This window comes from Rhinatrema bivittatum, chromosome 3 (assembly GCF_901001135.1).
Source record: "Rhinatrema bivittatum chromosome 3, aRhiBiv1.1, whole genome shotgun sequence".
Taxonomy (NCBI): domain Eukaryota; kingdom Metazoa; phylum Chordata; class Amphibia; order Gymnophiona; family Rhinatrematidae; genus Rhinatrema; species Rhinatrema bivittatum.
In genome coordinates, this window is record NC_042617.1 from 534,394,935 (window position 1) to 534,414,289 (window position 19,355).

Here is a 19,355-nt window from a genome sequence, read left to right on the forward strand (position 1 = left end):
AATGCCATTTTTTATGAGGTTGCTTTTAAATGGTGAACTCTGGCTCCCTCTTGTTCATAGCCTTGATGATATTATCAATGTGTACAGTAATATGTCCCCTTTGTGGGACCCATGGACCTGGGATTCCTCATTTTTGAGGGAAAAAGCTCTTATGTAGAGTATTTTTAAATTTATTTTGGTAACTCGGTAATTATTTGGGACACATTAATGTTGCTATGCTAATGCCCTTGATATTGGAATTGGGTTTTTAAATTATGGGACATGTGATCCCAGTAACTTCGAGGAGTGGTTGGTATGCAGGGCTCTCAAAGATACTAGAAGTGTGGGGAAAAAAAATCAGTTGCTTGTTTCCCCTGACCTTTTATTGGTGAGCTGAATACTTTGGTAACTAATAAACAACTCCATATTGACTACATAAATGCCAGTTCTCTGTTACATACCCCAGATCAGTCCAGATAAGTGGGCTTATGCATCCCTGCCAGCAGATGGAGACAGAGAACAAAACTTTGAGGCACTGCTACGTAACCAAGAGTGCCACCTGCAGTCCCTCAGTATTTCTCTGTCTCCAGCAGATGGTAGAGGTGCAAACTTGCAGTCTGGAGTTTCATAAAAAAAGAGAGAGAGAGAGAAAAGAGATTTCGGCCATCCCTTGGGTAGAGCAGGCCAAGTGGGGCATTGGAAAGAGGAATATCTTCTTGATATTTGAGGTGGTCATTGAATGGATATACCTTAAATTGTTGAATCGTGGCGTCATGACTTTTATTGTGTGTTTAAAAGTGTCTGTTCAGTGGGATATGCACATTTCCCACAAGCTTGCTCCTAGAAGCAAGGAGATGAGTATAATGATATATATTTTTTAAATCTAATGGAGCTTGATAATGTCTTGTGGAATACATGATTTTCTCTGTATTGTCTGCTAATATGTATACTCATCTTATTGAACAACCTACTAATAAAGACTGGACATATTGTGGATCTTCTCTTTAGTGAGGTTAATGAAAATATCAAATTTCTAGACTTTTGACGTGCTATGGTCTGATCATTCTTTTATTCATTTTCATGTGCAGTTAATTGACAGGTGAGTTATTTGTGATAAACTGAAGTATCCTCCAATAGATCTTGATAGGTTTTAATCTCTGTCGCAAGCTGAAATAGTAAATGAAAATTGGGACAGGGCGCCATTCCCTGTACGTACCAGGATCAGTCCTGACTGCTGGGTTGTGTCTCCCTTCCAGCAGATGGAGTCAGAGAAAAAACTGAAAGGCACCCCCTCTTACCCTGGTGTGCCACCTGCGATCCTTCAGTATTTCTCTGACTCCAGCAGATGAGGGTGACAGAATCTGTGGTCCTGATCCATTAAAATAAAAAAACCAGGGAAAGCAAAGCAAGCCAGGAATAGTAAGACCTAGGGGACTTTGCTTTCTACCAGTGGCTAAATCAAGTTTAAAAAAAAAAAAGCAGTATTTAGTTTTCTTTCTGGAGGTGACAGTCAGTCCTCCTGAGGCTGCTGCCTTGGTTGAGGCACAGCTGGGGTTAGATACCCAGTTAGCGGTTTCCCGGAACTGCTTCCTCTGCCGGTGATTAGGGGGATTAACCAGTGGGCCGGTGCACCCTGACACAGCATAATTCCTTTGGGGGGGGGGGGGCTGCCTGTGCCGCGACTGAGGTCCTAGGGGTGTTTTTCCCCTGGGTTGGCTGCATGTCAGCGTTTATATAAAAAAAAAGAATAAACTTGTTCTACCGTGAGCACAGGTTTTCCAGGGCTCCGGAAGGGTGATTTTCGCTGCTTTTTTCAGCTTCCTGATTGCTCCCTCTCCGCGGACATGCCACGGGATTCGCCATGTTCTGCATGCGGGGAGCCGGTGGTGTTGCTCTCCCACGATGGCCTGTGTACACGGTGCCTCCCGGGAGGGGAGGGACCATCGGGGAGCAGTAGTGGGTCGTTTTTGGCATGCTCCCGGGGCACAGGGAGGAATTTGCGCCTCAGCCTGTCCCCGTCTAGTGTGGGAACGGCGGCCATTTTGCCTCCGCCACACTCCAGTGGAGGGCTGGATGCAGGGGGAGAGGAGATCCCTCCTCCTCTCTCCCCGCCGAATTTGAGCCATTAGACAGCAGCTCCCAGTGCCTGCCTCTCCTCTGAGCTCTGACCTTCCCACGGGGGGGGGGCCGCCCTTAAAGGGGCATCATTCCTTTTCTTCCAAATTTGTGCTTTTAATGCACAAGGCCTTTTTGGAGGCAGAGGCTGAATTGCAGGCTGAGGAGTCTCCGCCTGCGAAGGTGACTAGGCTTTCTGGGGGGTCCGCTTCCTCCAGAGGCAGGACAGGCCATGCGGTTTTGGATCTCTCTGGGACCTCAGCTTCCGATCCACTGGATCCCCCTTCGCTGGACCCTCTCCTCGTGGATATTGGTGGGGATGATGATGAGCCCACCCCAATTGAGGGGGATGACCCGAGGGTTCTCAGATTGTTTCTGAGGGAGAAGCTTGATCTTTTAATCCCTCATGTTCTGACGGAGCTCGGTATTGAGGTGCCGCAGCCTAGCTTGGAGGCTACTAAGGGGGACCCCGTTCTCTTGGGGCTTCGGGCTCCTCCTAAAGCTTTTCCTTTTTCATCCGATGCTACTGGAACTTGTGACCTGAGAATGGGAGGCTCCAGAGGCCAGCCTTCGGGTGGAGCGAGCCATGGAGAAGCTCTACCTGCTGCCAGACGAGTCCTCGGCCATCCTTAAGGTCCCTAAAGTGGACGCGGCCGTTTCAGCCATCACTAAGCGGACGACCATTCCGGTAGCAGGGGCTGCCACTCTTAAGGATCTTCAGGATAGGAAGCTGGAGGACCTTCTCAAGCAGATTTTTTAGGTTTCTGCCCTTTGCGTTAGGGAGGCAGTCTGCAGTAGCCTCACGCAAAGGGCAACTCTTTGTTGGGTGCAGCAGTTGCTCACCACGCAGGAGTTGCCTTCAGCGGAGATGGAGCAGGCAGATCACATGGAGGCAGCCGTGGCTTACACTGCGGATGCCTTGTATGGTCTTTGGGGGTCTTCGCGCACTATGGCTTCGGCGGTCTCTGCTAGAAGGCTTCTGTGGCTTCGCAACTGGTCAGCCAATGTTTCCTCCAAGGCCCAGCTAGGCAGTCTTCCCTTTAAAGGGAAATTCTTATTCAGGGATGATCTGGAAGCCCTTATCAAATTCCTTAGGGACAATAAGGTGTATAAGTTACCGGAGGACAAGCCTAGAACCTCCAGGTCCTTTGGGTTGGCGCACCCTCGGTACCGGGGATAGCGCAAGTTTCGGCAGCCCAGGACTCCAACCTTCACTCCACATCAGCTGTCGATAAGGTCTCAGGCTTGGTCTCATTCCTTTTGCGGCCGCAGGCCTCTCTGCAATGGGGGTCCTCAAGGATCTTCCAGGGGCAGGTCCTCCCAATGAAGGTGTCCTGGCCCACTCCTCTGTTCCGGTGATAGGTGGACACCTGTCTCTATTCTTTGAGGAGTGGGTCAAGATTACATCGGACCAGTGGATTGTAAGCATCATCGAACATGGCTACGCTTTGGATTTTGCAAGCCCATTGCGGGACCTGTTCTTGATGTCACCCTGCGGGGCCCGCGCGAAAAGGACAGCGGTGCTTCAAACCCTGGGCCGGTTGAAAGCGCTGGGAGCCATTGTCCCGGTCCCGCCGGAGGAATGCAGGACAGACAGATACTCCATATATTTTGTGGTTCCCAAGAAGGAAGGCTCCTTCCGCCCGATCTTGGGTCTGAAGAAGGTGAACAAAGTGCTTCGGGTACCCCGTTTTCGCTTGGAAACTATCCGCTTAGTCATTGCGGCCGTCCACTCCAGCAATTATTTGGCTTCTTTAGACCTGACGGAAGCGTATCTTTACATAGGTCTGCGCGAACAGTATCGGCGGTTTCTCCGGTTCATGATTCTGGGCGAGCATTATCAGTTTCAGGCACGCCTGTTCGGATTGGCGACAGCTCCCCGCATCTTCACCAAAGTAATGGTGGTAGTAGCTGCGGCCATCAGGAGGGAGGGGATTTTGGTGCATCCGCGCAAAGTCAGTGGAGCTTTGCAGGGCAGCGGTTCAATCGGTAGTTGCCCGGCTTCAATCCCTTTGTTGGGTCATTAACTTTGCCAAGAGCCAATTTGTCCCGTCCCAGGTGCTGAACTTCTTGGGTGCTCGGTTCGATACATCGGTCTGCAAGGTTTTTCTCAAGCAGGAGCGAATCGACACGTTAATGGCGCAGATCCAGCGGCTGTTGTCTCTACTGCTACCCTGGCTTTGGGATTACTTACAGGTGCTTGGTTCTATGGCGTCTACTCTAGAATTAGTCCCTTGGGCCTTTGCTCATATGAGACCCTTGCAGAGGGTGTTACTTTCTCGTTGGGACCCGAAGTTGGAAGAGTTCCAAATCTGATTACCGCTCTTGGAGCCCGCCAGGTCCAGTCTCCGTTGGTGGTTGATTCCAGTCCATGTGGAAGGAGCCCCAGTGGGTGGTCGTAACGATGGATGCCAACCTTTCTGGCTGGGGTGTGGTTTGCCAATCGAGGGCAGCACAGGGCCATTGGACAGGGCAGCAGGCAAAATGGTCCATAAATCGCTTGGAAACCAGGGCAGCACATCTGGCATTGCGCAGTTTCCTTCCCCTGGTGAGCCGTCGATCAGTGCGAGTATTGTCCGACAATGTGATGACGGTGGCTTACATCAATCGTCGGGGGGAACCAGGAGTCGTCCCGTGGCATTGGAAGCCGATCGCCTAATGCTCTGGGCGGAACGCCATCTGGTCCGGCTGGTAGCTTCCCACATAGCTGGGGTCGACAACATTCAGGCGGATTTTCTCAGTCGCCAGCATCTCGATCCCAGAGAGTGGGAACTTTCCGAGGAGGCGATGCATCTCCAGACTCATCTGTAGGATGATCCTCGCTTGGACCTGATGGCAACAGAGAAATGCGAAGGTGGCTCGGTTCTTCAGTTGCAGGAGGGAACATGGGACGGAAGGTGTCAACTCCTTGGTTCTGCCATGGCCTTGCGACATTCTACTGTAAGTCTTTCCTCCCTGGCCGTTGGTGGGCAAAGTCTTGTGAAGGATAGAGGCTCACACGGGATCAGTCGTTCTCGTAGCTCCGGAGTGGCCATGGCAGCCGTGGCTTGCAGATCTGATCAACTTGGCGGCGGATGGTCCTCTTCTACTCAGTCATCTACCGAATCTTCTTCGGCAAGGTCCAGTATTTTTCGATCAAGTGGATCGCTTTTGTCTAGCGGCTTGGCTTATGGGAGGCAGCAGTTGAGGAAGAAAGGTTATATGGATTCAGTTATTTCCACTCTCCTGCAGGTGCGAAAAACTACCTCGCTCACCTATGCTGAAGTCTGGAAGGTTTTCGATTCCTGGTGTAGCGGCTTGAATGTGTCCCTGTGGCACGCCTCAATTGTCCATATTCTGGCATTCTTGCAGGAGGGTCTGAAGAAAGGCTTGGCGTGCAGTTCTCTCAGGGTTCAAGTAGCGGCCCCCGTTTGCGGGGGAAGATTGACGGGACATCTCTGGTGGCTCATCCGGATGTAACGTGTTTCCTGAGAGGTGCTAAACATTTGAACCCTCCGGTTCGTCCAGTGTGTCCTTCCTGGAGTTTGAATCTGGTTGTCCATGGCATGTGTGGTCTTCCGTTTGAGCCTTTGATACAGGCCACCTTGAAAGATTTGACTCTTAAGACAATTTTCGTGGTGGCTATCATTTCGGCACGGCGCATCTCCAAGCTTCAAGTGTTGTCATGTAGGGAACCTTTTCTCCGGATTTCGGATTCAGGGGTATCCCTTAGGACGGTGCCTTCCTTTCTACCAAAGGTCATATCGGAGTTTCATTTGAATCAGACTGAGGAGTTGCCTGCCTTCACTGATTTGGATCGGAGTTCGCCTCAGGGTCGTGACTTGCGAAGATTAGATGTGCGGCGGATTCTACTCCGCTATCTGGAGGTAACCAATCCTTTTCGTTTGTCTGATCATCTGTTCATCTTATGGAGTGGTCCTAAGAAAGGACATAAGGCAACTAAAGCCACTATTGCCCGATAGTTGAAGGAAGCAATAACTTCGACATATATATGTCTTTGGCGCGCAGTACCGGAAGGTTTAAAAGCGCATTCAATTCGATCTCAGGCAGCATCTTGGGCGGAGAGTCAGTTTGTTTCGCCGCAGGAAATTTGCAGAGCAGCTACTTGGAAATCCTTACACACTTTTGCTAAGCATTACTGTTTGGACGTCCGTGCTCTGGATGGGTGACTGTTTTGGCAGTAGTGCTCTTCGAGCAGGACTCTCCAGGTCCCACCCCATTTAGGGCAGCTTGGGTACATCCCAGAGCTCTGGATTGATTCTGGTACGTACAGGGAAAAGAAAATTGGGTTCTTATCTGCTAATTTTCATTCCTGTAGTACCAAGGATCAGTCCAAACGCCCGCTCATGGAATCTGGAGAGTCCGTTCGCTATCATTTTTTTTATTCTGCAGAATATTCTCAAGTGGACAGCATTGGTGTTGCATATGGAAGTACTCCCTCCATGTACATAAGTTCCAGAAGTTATGCAGTTTTTTCATTAGGTGGTTTGATATAGCCATTGGTTCTTCTGTTAAGATTATGACATGATTCATTCTGCTATGGTATGGATTATTCTGAAGGATCGCAGATGGCACACCAGTCTCTGACTTCATCTGCTGGAAGGGAGACACAACCCAGCGGTCTGGACTGATCCTTGGTACTACAGGAACGAAAATTAGCAGGTAAGAACCCAATTTTCCTTTTCAATTGCTGGCAGAAAAATGTTGTTCTAATTTATCAAGTGCATATGATCGGTTCGTGCCTTTGCGTGAAATCTGGGTATATAATGGTATCTGACATGTCCCGTGGTTTTCTCAGGCTATAATTGATCAAAGGAAGGTATTACACAAGGAGAAAAAAAGGAGGATGATGCCTCTGAATTGTCATATTGGACTTTACTAGGTGTATACTGAATAAATTGTGCTCAGACTAAGAGAATCTAGTCAAATAATTCCATTAGTCTGTTAAAGGAGGTTTCTGTTTGCCATAGTAAAGCAGCTGACTTCTAAGCCTGTACTGGCCAATGAGCAAAGACATGAATGTAATGTACTTGCAGCTTATACTGAAGAGAAAATTGTAACTATAGAAAGCAGATCTATTTGCTTCTATAATCTTTTGACTGCTGCACCAGAATATTTAAACAAGGATAAGTAGGTTGGATGTAAAGGAGGTCTCTAAAATAATTTTCAAGTTTAAAGTCAACATTCTCTATTTTGGATCCATGTCCTTTTGAAATTATAAAGAGCACGAAAGATGTATCTTTGAGATTGTTAAAAGCTAATCAACAGATCCTTATCTAAAGGTTATATGCCTCCCTAAAGTATGGTTAGGACAGTCCAAAATGATATTACTATTATTTAGTGACTGAGGTCGCAAACTATTCTCAGATGATCTCCAACTTACCAACCATAGCTAAGGTATTAGAAAAGTTAGTTTCCTGTTCATACCCAGATCAGTCCAGACCAGTGGGTTCTGCATCCCTAAGATTTTATAAATGACTATGATTTTCTTGTTAATCAATATGATTTTAGAAAAAAGCACAATAAAGAGCTGCTCCTGCATTACTATTACTATGTAGTTTAGAACATGATAGGCCTAGTATTCTGGTGCAACTAGATTTATCAGCTGTATTTGATACAGTGAGGCATGTTATTCTTTTATCCTGCTTACAGAATGTTGGAATAGATGGAAAAGTGTGGTGTTGGTTTGAGTCTTTTTGCAGAGCAAAAGGCAGTGCATTCATCTAGGGGAGCAATACTCCTCTTGGCATGATCTGACCTGGGGAGTTCCCCAGGGTTCAATACTGTCATCTTTTCGGTTTAAGTCTTTATCTGTGCCCCTTGGGGATGCTTATTCAGGCTTTGGGTATACACTATTTCATATACACCAATGACCAACGACATCCAGTTATTTTTGCCTTGTGAATCAGGTGGTAAGCTTTCTGAGAAGCTACTGCATGAGTCATTCATCTAAATTTAAGAATCTGTTAACTAATAATATCTTTAAAAATGTAAAAAAAAAAAAAAAAGTTGCTCTGGGTGGGAAGGTGCCAATTGTAAGGTAGTCATGATACTTTGTTTTGATGGAGTGCTGTTACCAATTCTCTCCGAGACACGCAATCTTGGGGTTTTCTTAGATTCGTAATTGACTTTCGATCCTCATGTCCGGCATTGGCAAAAGTCACTTTTTTTAAGGTGAGGATGTTAAGACCGCTAAAATCTCTTTTGCCTGTTGATATATTTTGAACAGTAGTACAATCATTGATACTTGGACATATTGATTATTGTAGCATGTTAATGTGTTGGACTATCTGAAACACTTTTGAGTATTACAGCTTGTCCCACATGCTGCTGCTCGTTTAATAGGATTAACACGCTGAGATAGCATAACTCCTGTATTGCGAAATTTACGTTGGTTACCTGTTAAGTGGAGGTCAAAATGCAGATTATTGGAAATTATACACAAGCGATTTAACTTTGAGCAACCTTGTGTAACTTGCAATAGTATCGCATGGTGTACCCCTGGTCAGGTCCTGCATTCTACAGAAACTTGGCTGTTGCAAGGGAATTTCCTTTATTTCCACGACTCTGAGAAACGTGTTACCGTGCAGCTAACAGAGGAGCAGGATTTGACAGTTCAGAAGGCAGATTAGCCATATTTTTTTAGAGAAGCATTTGGCTGAAATGGCTTGTAATTTCTTATTTTTCAATTGTATCATTTTTTTTTTTAGTATGTTTTAAGTGAATTTTATTTTTATATATTTTTGTGATTGTTTTATTTGTTATCCACACTGGACAGAACTTTCCTGAATGCTGCCGAGTACAAGATTTTTAAATAAATATCTGAAGTCTCTTATTTATCTTGTCTCTGTCCTGATTATATTTTTGAGCTCCACAGAGCCTCTGTGTTTCTGTTCAGTGCTGCGTGGGTCTAGTATTGTCAGAAATGAAGATTTAGTAGTAGAAGTGCTTGCATGTTTGTGTGCTGAGCGTTTGATTTTGTACCAAGACAGATATACAGCAGGTGCTTTGCTTGCAGTGGTGTAGGGCAGATGCAAATCAATGCTCTGGTCTTTAGCTGGTTATTCAGAAGCTTCCACTTCACCTTTATTATGATCACTTTCCAAGCAAACCACGGCATGCCTCATAACTCCTACGTCTGTAAATCCCGTAGGTCACATCAGGCTTGGTTTCCCACAAAATGTTTGGCAGATATTGATGAAAAATATTTTGCACTGGTCAGGAGGGGATGGCAAGATTCTGTCTCTGAGCTGCAGGAAGAATTGGGAAAAGTAACCTAGAAATAGTTTTGGGGGGGGGGGGGGGGAGCCCAAGTTATCAGTCTCCTGCTGTAGCTCATTACTTGGAAAAGTTATCTGTGGGGAAGTTTTTGAAATTAGGTAATTTTTCATTAAAATTGCAGAGATTTTTGTGGGATTTGAGCGTTAGCAATGGCTAGTAGATTAGTCTTCCACGCCTTGATATATAAATTCTTGCCCTATTTCTTGGGATAGTGAATGCTTACAGATGCTTTTCAGAAAAGTTGTAGAAAGTTTCCACAGAATTTCTGAAAAATTTGTAGTGCCTTTTTTTTTTTTTTTTTTTTTTTTAATTTCTGTAACTTTAGGGTTGATACTTATTCAGGAACCTCCAGACGTCAGTGCAAGGACACATTTCCCCAAGGCAGGAAAGAAAAAAAAAAAGTTCAGCAGTTTTGCTTAAAGTATTGGCTTGGTTCACTGAAACAGTGCACACATGATGGGGCATGTCAGTGGCGTTAAGTTTTTAAGTGAAGTATGCTGACATGCTGCTTTCAGAAACCTGTTCACAATTGAAATTAAGCCTGAAGTATGCAGAGGGCTGGCAGACTTTTATCATTTATCTTCCCTAGTGCGCTGAACATCCCCTCGCTTCTAGTCCGTCTTAATTCTGCCCTTGTGATTGGCCAAATCTCAGGGTTTCTAAACCCTCTAGCCTCCCAGTGCCTGAGCCCTCGTAATATACCAGTCTGTTCTTCTTCGAGGTGGGTGGGCTACTCCTTTCATTCTCGCCCGTCCTCTTCCCTTTTCCATTTGCCACCTTCTCAGTCATTCCTCCCTTCATCTCTCATCCTTCCTTTCTCTCCTCTGATGTTTCATCTCACCCTATCAGTACATGGGCCATCCCCGGCTTCTCTCACCAATGGCAGCCACTCCTCACTTAAGTCTTTTGGAATGCCAACCTACAGACTCTCTCTAGTGTGGGCTGCTGCTGCAGTCACTCCAGATGTCAAGTCCTGCACAGCCTGCAGTTTCTCCTCTCTTTATAGTTGCACAGTTCTAAAGGTCTCTCAGCAGTCTTAACGTGGTGGGCCAGGGAAGATAAGTGGCAGATAACTACCATAAGAAGCTTGCTGGGTGGACTGGATGGACCATTTGGTCCTTTTCTGCCATCATTACTATGTTACCTACTTTCCACTTCAGTGCCTATGCACGTTGCCGCTGCTGCTCCCCACTTCAGCCGCTAGCAGTCCTGAATTTGCATGACATTGGACCACCTCTTAGGCTCTTCTTAGCAGCTCCTTACTTCCACTTCTCCCTCGTGCCATCTCAGGATACATTCTGCGCTCCCCCACTTTCAGAACAGGTAGTTTGAGGTTTTCTTGTTCTCCGTTTGGCTTCGGGGAGCTGGGCCTTGGAGCTTGACCAAATAACATTTTGCTAAATGAACGTTTAAAATGCAAGAACATTTTGTAGAATTGAGCATTTATGGAAAAGCTGAGCTGCTGATTTTGTTTTCTGTTTATTTTTGTGGGGAGGGTGAGGTCCCTTGTGCATTTTTCCTGTGTCCTTGTGATTTGATCTCAAGTTACTTATTTTTGCAACCGATAACTTTAATAACCCTTTTATTTGCAACATCAACTGTGTAGGACCACTCTCCTCCCCTCCTTTAAAGAGAACAGAGGCTATTGACCCCTAGGAATCCTCAGTCTCTTATCTCTCTACTAATGAACAGTATGGGCCGATAGTAGATTAGCTGCCATGGATATGGGCTGGTGCTCTGGGTGTGTTCTGTTGGGTGTTGAATCTCCATTCTGGCTGCTGTTCATGGTAGGGAAATTGTGCTGGCCATTTTTAATCATATCGTCTTTTCCCTTAGGCCATTAAAGCTCTCAAGGAAGAGAGTATCCAGACTGTGCTAATCAACCCCAACATCGCAACTGTGCAGACCTCGAAGGGCCTTGCTGACAAGGTGTACTTCCTGCCCATCACAGCAGAATATGTGACGCAGGTGAGTCTCTGCTTCTACAGGAGCCTCAGTTTTACAAAATTCTTGTTAGATTGGTTATTGAATCAATATATATGGCCAGCTCAGATGAAGCTTGGCTCTGTCGCATAGGATTTACTCTTGGGGGAAGTTTTGTGTTTTTGCAGAATAGAGGCCCAGGATTCCCTTAGGCCATTGCCCTTTTGAATTCACTACATGGTGAACAGGCAGAATGACGGTCTTGTCTTTCTGGAAAGCCATTAGACTTGTTGCTGTACTGGGTCAGACCAAGGGTCCATTTTACAAATCTGAGGGACCGGAAAGGTTTAAGTAGAAGACAAAATGTGATGTCAGAATAAACCACGATAGGCTAAAAACATGGGGGGATCTTTCCAGTCCTCCTGTGTTTTTCAGAGGTTTGTGAAATGCCAAGCAAATGATGAACTGATAGTATGTGAGCAGCATCAAAACAATATAAAGCCCCCTGAAGCAGACTACATTCAAAACATGGATCCATGTCGGAGGTCATCCTTATGCCAGATAAAAAGCTAAGAACTGCTTTATTTAAATGGGTCATAGCACTCACGTATGTTTGCCTAAGATTAGGCCAGTTTATATTGCTTCAAGACTAATTGGAACTATTTTATTTGCAAACAAACAAATCTTTAAAAAAAATAACATAAGTGGACCTATAAGCTCTTTAGCTGTTATATGTGATAGCATTTGCTGTGTCGGTCCTACAGACATAACTACATAATTTTACTGCTCATTACTCTTTTGAATTAAATGACTAGAATACCCCCTATTTTTCTAATATTGATGGGTATATTTGTTACATTTTCCTCAGGGAATACTGAAACAGACTTAATTTAGTCTCTCTATGGCTTTGTCATCTCTTTTTACCCCTTGATCATCTAATGATCCAACTGACTCCCTTGCAGGCTTTTTCCTCAAATGTACCTAAGAAAGTTATGAGTTTTTCCTTCCACAGCAAGCTTCTTTTCAAATTCTCTCTTTCCCTGTATGTACCCAGATCAGTCACCTCCCGGTCCAGTCTCTGTCTCTCACTCGCACACAAAAGCTCTTGCTCCCTACCCACAAAGCTGCCATTCACGCACCCGTTGTACCACACACGCACAAGCTGTCACTTACGCACCCAGCACCCATTCTACCACAGGCGCACACAAAGCTGCCATTCACGCACCCATTGTACCACACGCACAAGCTGTCACCCAGCACCCATTCTACCACAGGCGCACACAAAGCTGCCATTCACGCACCCATTGTACCACACGCACAAGCTGTCACCCAGGCACCCATTCTACAACAGGCGCACACAAAGCTGGCACTTACGCACCCGTTCTTCCCTAGGCACACAGACGCACACACCCCCCCTCTTATCGTTTGGCCCAATAAGCCTGACCTGTGGTGGTGCGCAGCACCTCTCCACTCTTCGGCCCTACAGGCCTGGCCTCTGGTGGCAGCACTCCCCTACCAACTGCATCAGCCAGTCCGCCCCTGGGGAGAAGGGAAGCACAAGTGGAGCTGCTTTAGGAGGCACAGAAGCGTGTTGCCAATGGCAGACAACCAACTCTGGGGCACAAATGCAGGTTTGGTCATTTTGATCTGTGAAGGAAAATGACTGGGCGTGAGAGGAGCTACCCTGGGGCACTCCACAGTGCGCAAATGATCACTTGAGCCAACAGAGATCCAGCTCTCCAAGGTGTCAGAACTTCAGGATTCCCAAAGAGTAAGGGGAAAGCTGTAGCATTGTCTCAAACTGTATTTTACATGATTGCAATTATCCCAGTGTGTGAGTGACACAGGGGATTGTGAAAGTCTGCCTCTGTGCTATATTGCTGCGTGTTGTTGGGGGGGGGGGGGGGGGCAGTAAATTAAAGCTAATGGTTGGGCTCATCCCTCCTTTTTGTCAAGAATAAATAATCTTTCTTACATTCCTGCTTAGGTGATAAAAAATGAGCGCCCAGATGGGATCCTGTTAACATTTGGAGGTCAGACAGCCTTGAACTGCGGGGTGGAGCTGACCAAGCAGGGCGTCCTGGAGCGATACAACGTGAGGGTTCTAGGGACCCCTGTGGCCTCTATCGAGATGACAGAAGACCGCAAAGTGTTTGTGGAGAAGATGGAGGAGATTGGCGAGCATGTAGCTCCCAGTGAGGCAGCCTTCTCTGTGGAGCAGGTGACAAAAACCCTGTTGCTATGTTCTCGCCTTTCGTGGGCGATGTGTGCGTGAGGCGTGGCTCCAGGCACATGCTGCTGGTGTTTTACTCAGCAGGGTGGAATTGGCTGGAATAATTTATAGGGGCATGAGGGTATTGCTGCCTGTCAGTTTTTATAATAGTGTTTCTATTATGGTGTCACTCTGGGCTTATGGCTGGTCTAATGGCTCAAGTGGGCACCAAGGAGGCCACAGTGTTTATCAGCTCAGATTTGCTGATTAGTTGGTAATCTTTTCTACTGGGCTGTGAGAGGAGCTGCGTTTCATGCTCCTTGTGCCGGCAGGATGCATCTCCCAGACCTGAGCTAGTAACAAGGAACCTGAATGATTTTAAAAGGAGATGAGAACTGGAGAGAGTAGTGACTTATGGCACCTGTCTCCCCTGCTCCATCTCCTTTTCTGCTTGGCATGTGGTGGGGTAGGAGACTTGAATGTGCATTGATTTGACTTAGACCCCCTGGGGGAACAATATGGTAGCCACATAGAAAAATAAAAGCCCAGCTTTTAGCAAACAGCATGCACTTAACTTACAAAGCATGTTTCAGTCAAGCACGGTTACCAGCATGCTGGGCTGTAGGTTCCAAACTGCTAGCAGTTTTGTCATGAAAGGACACTGGGGTGTGGTTTCTTAACTCTTCCCATTTTCTCTCCAGGCACAGGCTGCAGCTGAGAGGCTGGGATACCCTGTCCTGGTGCGATCCGCCTATGCCCTTGGGGGTCTGGGCTCTGGGTTTGCCAACACTAAAGAAGAACTGACAGCCTTGGTGTGCCAGGCATTTGCCCACACCACCCAGGTTCTTGTGGATAAGTCCCTGAAGGGTTGGAAGGAGATAGAGTATGAAGTCGTCCGAGATGCCTACAACAACTGCATCACGGTAAATATGGCCCTGGCAGGATTTGTGTGTAGGCTGTGCACAGGGGCTGCAAAAGAAACCTATTACTTCCAAAGAGATGATGGAGAATTAGTGGAGAAAATAGAGTGAATAATCAGATTTTACTGCTCTGCTTTATAAAGGTCTATTGGCTGTTTTAAACACACACACAGTATCGTTATCTGCTTACAGAAGATAGCTTGAATCTGGTAAGAATTAGTAATTGTACATCTCAAGATGTTCATACAAGCCATTATCTTTGGGTAATTCTTATGTTGCTCCAATAAAAGGGATCACAGTGCGCAGTAAGTACAAAATGTCAGCTGAAGATGGGCTTCAAAGTCAGACCCTAGGAAATAGATGATTAAATTAAGCAAATCAGTTTTTACTGCTTTTTATAATTTTATAATGTAAACCGAAATGATATGTAACATTGCTACATGAATTTCGGTATATAAAAATGTTAAATAAATAAATACTCTTATATCTTTCAGCAGAGAAATTCCCAGGATAGTGTTCCCATCTGTTATTGCCTGTTTGGGTGGTGGTGTGACAGAATTTCCTGGCTGCTTATAAGTAGTAGAACCTGAGCTATCTTGGGCATGATGGGATCTGTGTGATTTATGTATCAACTAGCCGTTAAGCCCGTAACAACGGGCTACATTTAAAAAAAAAATTTCGGTCCATTTCCTTCCCCCCTCTCACCTCCCCCCTCTAGTCTCCCTCCCCCCCTCCCCTCACTCTCTCCTCCCTTCCCTCTCAGCTCACTCTCTCCTCCCCCTTCCCTCTCAGCTCACTCTCTCCTCCCCCTTCCCTCTCAGCTCACTCTCTCCTCCCCCTTCCCTCTCAGCTCACTCTCTCCTCTCTCAATCCCCTCCCCTTTCAGCTCATCCACAACCGGCAGACGGGGTGTCCGTCCCTTGCGCGCGTCGCCGCCGCTCCTCCCTCCCTCCCTCGTGCTCGTCGCCACGGCTACTGCTCCTCCCGCTCCTGGCCGCCGCTCCTGCTCACAACCGGCAGACAGGGGGTGTCCGTCCGTCCCTCGCGCGCATCACCGCCGCCGCCGCTCCTCCCTCCCTCCCTCGCGCTCGCCACCGCCGCGGCTACTGCTCCTCCCGCTCCTGGCTGCCGCCACCGCTCCTGCTCCTAAGGAGCAGGCGCCATTTTTTTTTTCGGGCACGCTCCGCTCTGGCCAACGTGCGCGCATGCGCGGTAGAGCTGCTCTCTACTGCGCATTTGCGGCACGTCGGTCAGGGCTCCCTTATCTACTAGATAAGCCTAAAGGGGCTACATTAAAAAAATTTTCGGTCCGTTTTCGGACACTGCACCCGTCTACACTTCTTTTCCCTTACTCCCCCTTCCCCTCGCTCATTCACCTCAGTCACTCATCCTCCTCCCCCTCGGTTACTCACCCCCCCTTCCCTCATTCTCACCTCACCCATCATTCTCTCTCTCATTCCCTCCCCTTCCCTCACTCTCATTCTCCCCCCTCATTCTCACGCTCATCTCCCCCCTCATTCTCACGCTCATCTCCCCCCTCATTCTCCCTCTCTCTCACCCTCACCTCTCATTCTCCCTCTCTCTCACCCTCACCTCTCATTCTCCCTCCCACTCCCTCAGTCATTCCCCACCCACTCTCAATCCCCTCCCTCACTCTCAATCCCCACCCCCTTCCCTCTCCCTCTTATGCTTTTCAGCGTGGCCTGCTCATGGAGACGGGAGGCCTCTGGGGATCCCTCCCCAGCGTGCACCTCAGCTGCTCCATGCCACCACCGCCACATTTCCTCCCGATATCGCTGCCGCCGCTCCTCCCACTTATTGTAGCTCGGCCTGCTTGACACTCGCATACCGCCGCTGCTCCGCCCGATATCGTCGCCGCCAATCCGCCACTGCTGCTCCTCCCAGCGCCATCTTAGCGCCGCTCTGACCAACGTGCTCTCCCGCCCACGCATGCGCAATAGAGCTGCTCTCTACTGTGCATTTGCGGGCCGTCGGTCAGAGCCCATTTATAAGGTAGATGTGCAGTATTGCATCCCTGAACTTAATGTTGCTTGTAGCAAACTGTAGACTTTCTCTGAAGATTACTTCTTGGTTTCAGCCATGTTCTGCTGCATCAAGACTATTTGCATAGCAAAGAAAATTGTCACTTTGTGCTTTATTTGAATGTAGATTAGTCTTGGCTTCTTTAACTATAGTTCTTTGGTGTTGTGCATCATGAGCTAGATTTATCAGGCACAGAATGGAAGAAGCATGTGATGAATTGTTCCTGTCTGTGACTGAAATTGAAAAATATTCATTCTGTTCATCTGGATTTAGCTTGCTTTTTACAAACCCATGCTCAAAGGGGCTGATGTAATAATTATGCGCAGAAAGTGGGCACTGAACAGTCGGCGCCCGCTTTCTTAACGTGCCCTCAGGTGCCCCCCCCCCCCGGGGGCGCCATGCAATATTTAAATTAAGGGGTCGTGTTAGCAAGGAGGCACTAGGGTCACTTGCGCACCTCTAGCACTTCCTTGCTAACGAGAACCCGATCGGAGTTGTCCATCTGCCAGTTAGGAAAACAGACGCTGAGTTTATCGGGGTCTGTTTTCCTAAATGCCGTACGGTCAGGGGGTTCAGGAAATTGACACTTGTCAGTTGAGTGTCCGTTTCCTGCACCTGGCTGCTGGCGGTTTTTTTTTTTTTTTTTAAACTTTATTTAGTTTTGTTTTTCCTCCTACTTCTGTACTGCCTCCTACTTAATATCGCAATGATATTAAGTAGGAGGCAGTACAGAAAAGCATTTTTTTCTGCTTTTCTGTTCTAGTTTTAAGAGCGCTCGGCTATTAATGCCTGTCCATGCAGGTGTTAATTTCTGATCGCTAAATGTCCTAAACGCACATTTTTATTTCTTTTTGTATCGGGAGTGAATACCTAATAGCCTCGTTCACATGCATTAGTGAGTTAATAATTCAGATACAGTAGGTAGGTCCCTGCCCCAAAGAGTGCAGTGGCAATGGAAGGCAAAATGACTTGCCAAGGTCACAGGGAATGTTGGCCAGAGAAGTGGGATTTGAATCCTGGCTTCCCTAGTTCTTAGCCTACTGCTCTAATCATCAGGCCATTCCTTCCGTCCTGTTCACATTCAGGAATATTACAACAGGAAGCATTGGGTGCTGTGTCCTGACCAGCTGATCTGTACAACCAGCCAGAAGAAAATAGGAGAAAAATATTAGTTTTTATTTTTTGGGGTCGAGTTCAATTTTGGAGAAAAATCAGTAAATGCTGGTTTGCCAAATTTCCATTAATTCACAGCACCTGTTGTGTATGCAGATGTACAAATATTCAAGGTGAGTGGAGGGGGAGAGAACATGCAGGAGCCTTAAAATTTTGAAATTGGAATTGTGTAGTGCCTTTCATTCAAACAGATTTTTGTTACATTTTACAGCATCACAATCTGCGCCCCTGGTTTCCCACAATGCCATGACAAGGGGTCACAAAATCTGGCCCTTAATGAGGGCATCAGTAGCTGGAGGGGCGGACATCTATTTTAGAAGTACATATCTCTCTCCTCTTCTCATCTACTACCTTTCCTCTCTCTTCCTGAGATCCCTTTTCCCTCTTCTACACTCACCCTCCAGATCACCTATTCCTGTTTTCTCCCTCCCCTGCACCAATTTGTGAGATTCACCACTCCAAAAGGAACACTAGATATACAGAAACAAGCAAGGATGGAAATCTATTTTATTGTGTAAAACAAAATATAATTACAACTAAATTGCAAAATGCAAATGTATGCAAATGTGCCACTGAATTGTATAATTTCAGAAACTTTACTGCAGAATTTTCTAACTCTTGCCACAGAAGCTACTCATGAGCTGCGTGAGGAAACTGGGGGCTGTGCAAATCAAGCAGAAACATGTATGCAGTCTCCACGGGGTGGAATATAGGTGGAAGTATGTTGCTGCTGCCTGAGTTTATATACTGGTCCACCAAAGAGAGTTTTACTTTGATTTCATTTATGTTGCTGCTGTTCTCCGAAATACTCAGTTTGAAGAGAAGGCAGTTTTGCTATGTCTCTTGACAATGTTTACTACTGTCCTAAGCCGCTGGAGAGTCTGTAAATAATCCAGTGACCTTTGTGACACTAGGTGAGATCTTTGATATAAGATGTGTAATATATAAATTAAATAGTTTTGTTCTGTATTTGACATACATTGCAAGAGTGCTATGGTGATGGATAATCTGTTAAGAAACCCCTTCTCGTGGTGAGCGATAATTGTAGTTAAGGAAAGATGACCGTGCTCCTTGTGCATGCTCAGCAGAAGGGGCTCCTTTTGGCTGCCCAGTAGAGTTACTGATTAGAGACATGAAAGCTGCTGGCTCTAGTCCCAGCTAAGACATTTCCTCACAGTTGGCATGCTAGACCTGATTGTGAATGAATAAATCTATTTTTGGGATTGTTTTTTTTTTCTTTCTGCAGGTATGCAACATGGAAAACATTGACCCCTTGGGGATTCACACGGGGGAGTCCATTGTTGTGGCGCCCAGCCAGACGCTGAATGACCGCGAGTACAACATCTTGCGCAACACTGCCATCAAAGTGGTGCAGCATCTGGGCATCGTGGGGGAGTGCAATGTTCAATACGCCCTGAATCCAGAATCGGAGCAGGTACTGCTGGGGAGGAACGTGTCTGCCAGGGCTGTATGTTCAGTCTCACTGGAGGATCCTTGACCCTTCAGATTATATTGAGTGCCTCTCTCCGAAAAGCTTCAAAGCTGCAGGCCAGGATATGTTTCACACTTAGGAGTGTAATATCTTGCCCGCTGTTTCAAGAGTGGCACTGCAGGCTGTAAGGGTTCATACATAGCTGGCTGTGTTTAACACTGAAAGTGTACAGGCTGTGGAAATGAGCCTTTCCCTGTACGTACCCAGATCAGTCCAG

At 46.7% G+C, this 19,355-nt stretch overlaps 1 protein-coding gene across 1 annotated transcript in view; it reads left to right on the plus strand.

The window, feature by feature from the left end:
• Positions 1–19,355, plus strand: part of CAD (carbamoyl-phosphate synthetase 2, aspartate transcarbamylase, and dihydroorotase) — a 363,344-nt gene that overhangs the window by 53,760 nt on the left and 290,229 nt on the right. Inside the window, 4 exon segments of the mRNA XM_029596327.1 lie at positions 11,212–11,343; positions 13,286–13,519; positions 14,212–14,433; positions 18,893–19,081. Of these exon segments, the coding sequence (XP_029452187.1) occupies positions 11,212–11,343; positions 13,286–13,519; positions 14,212–14,433; positions 18,893–19,081 (777 nt within the window).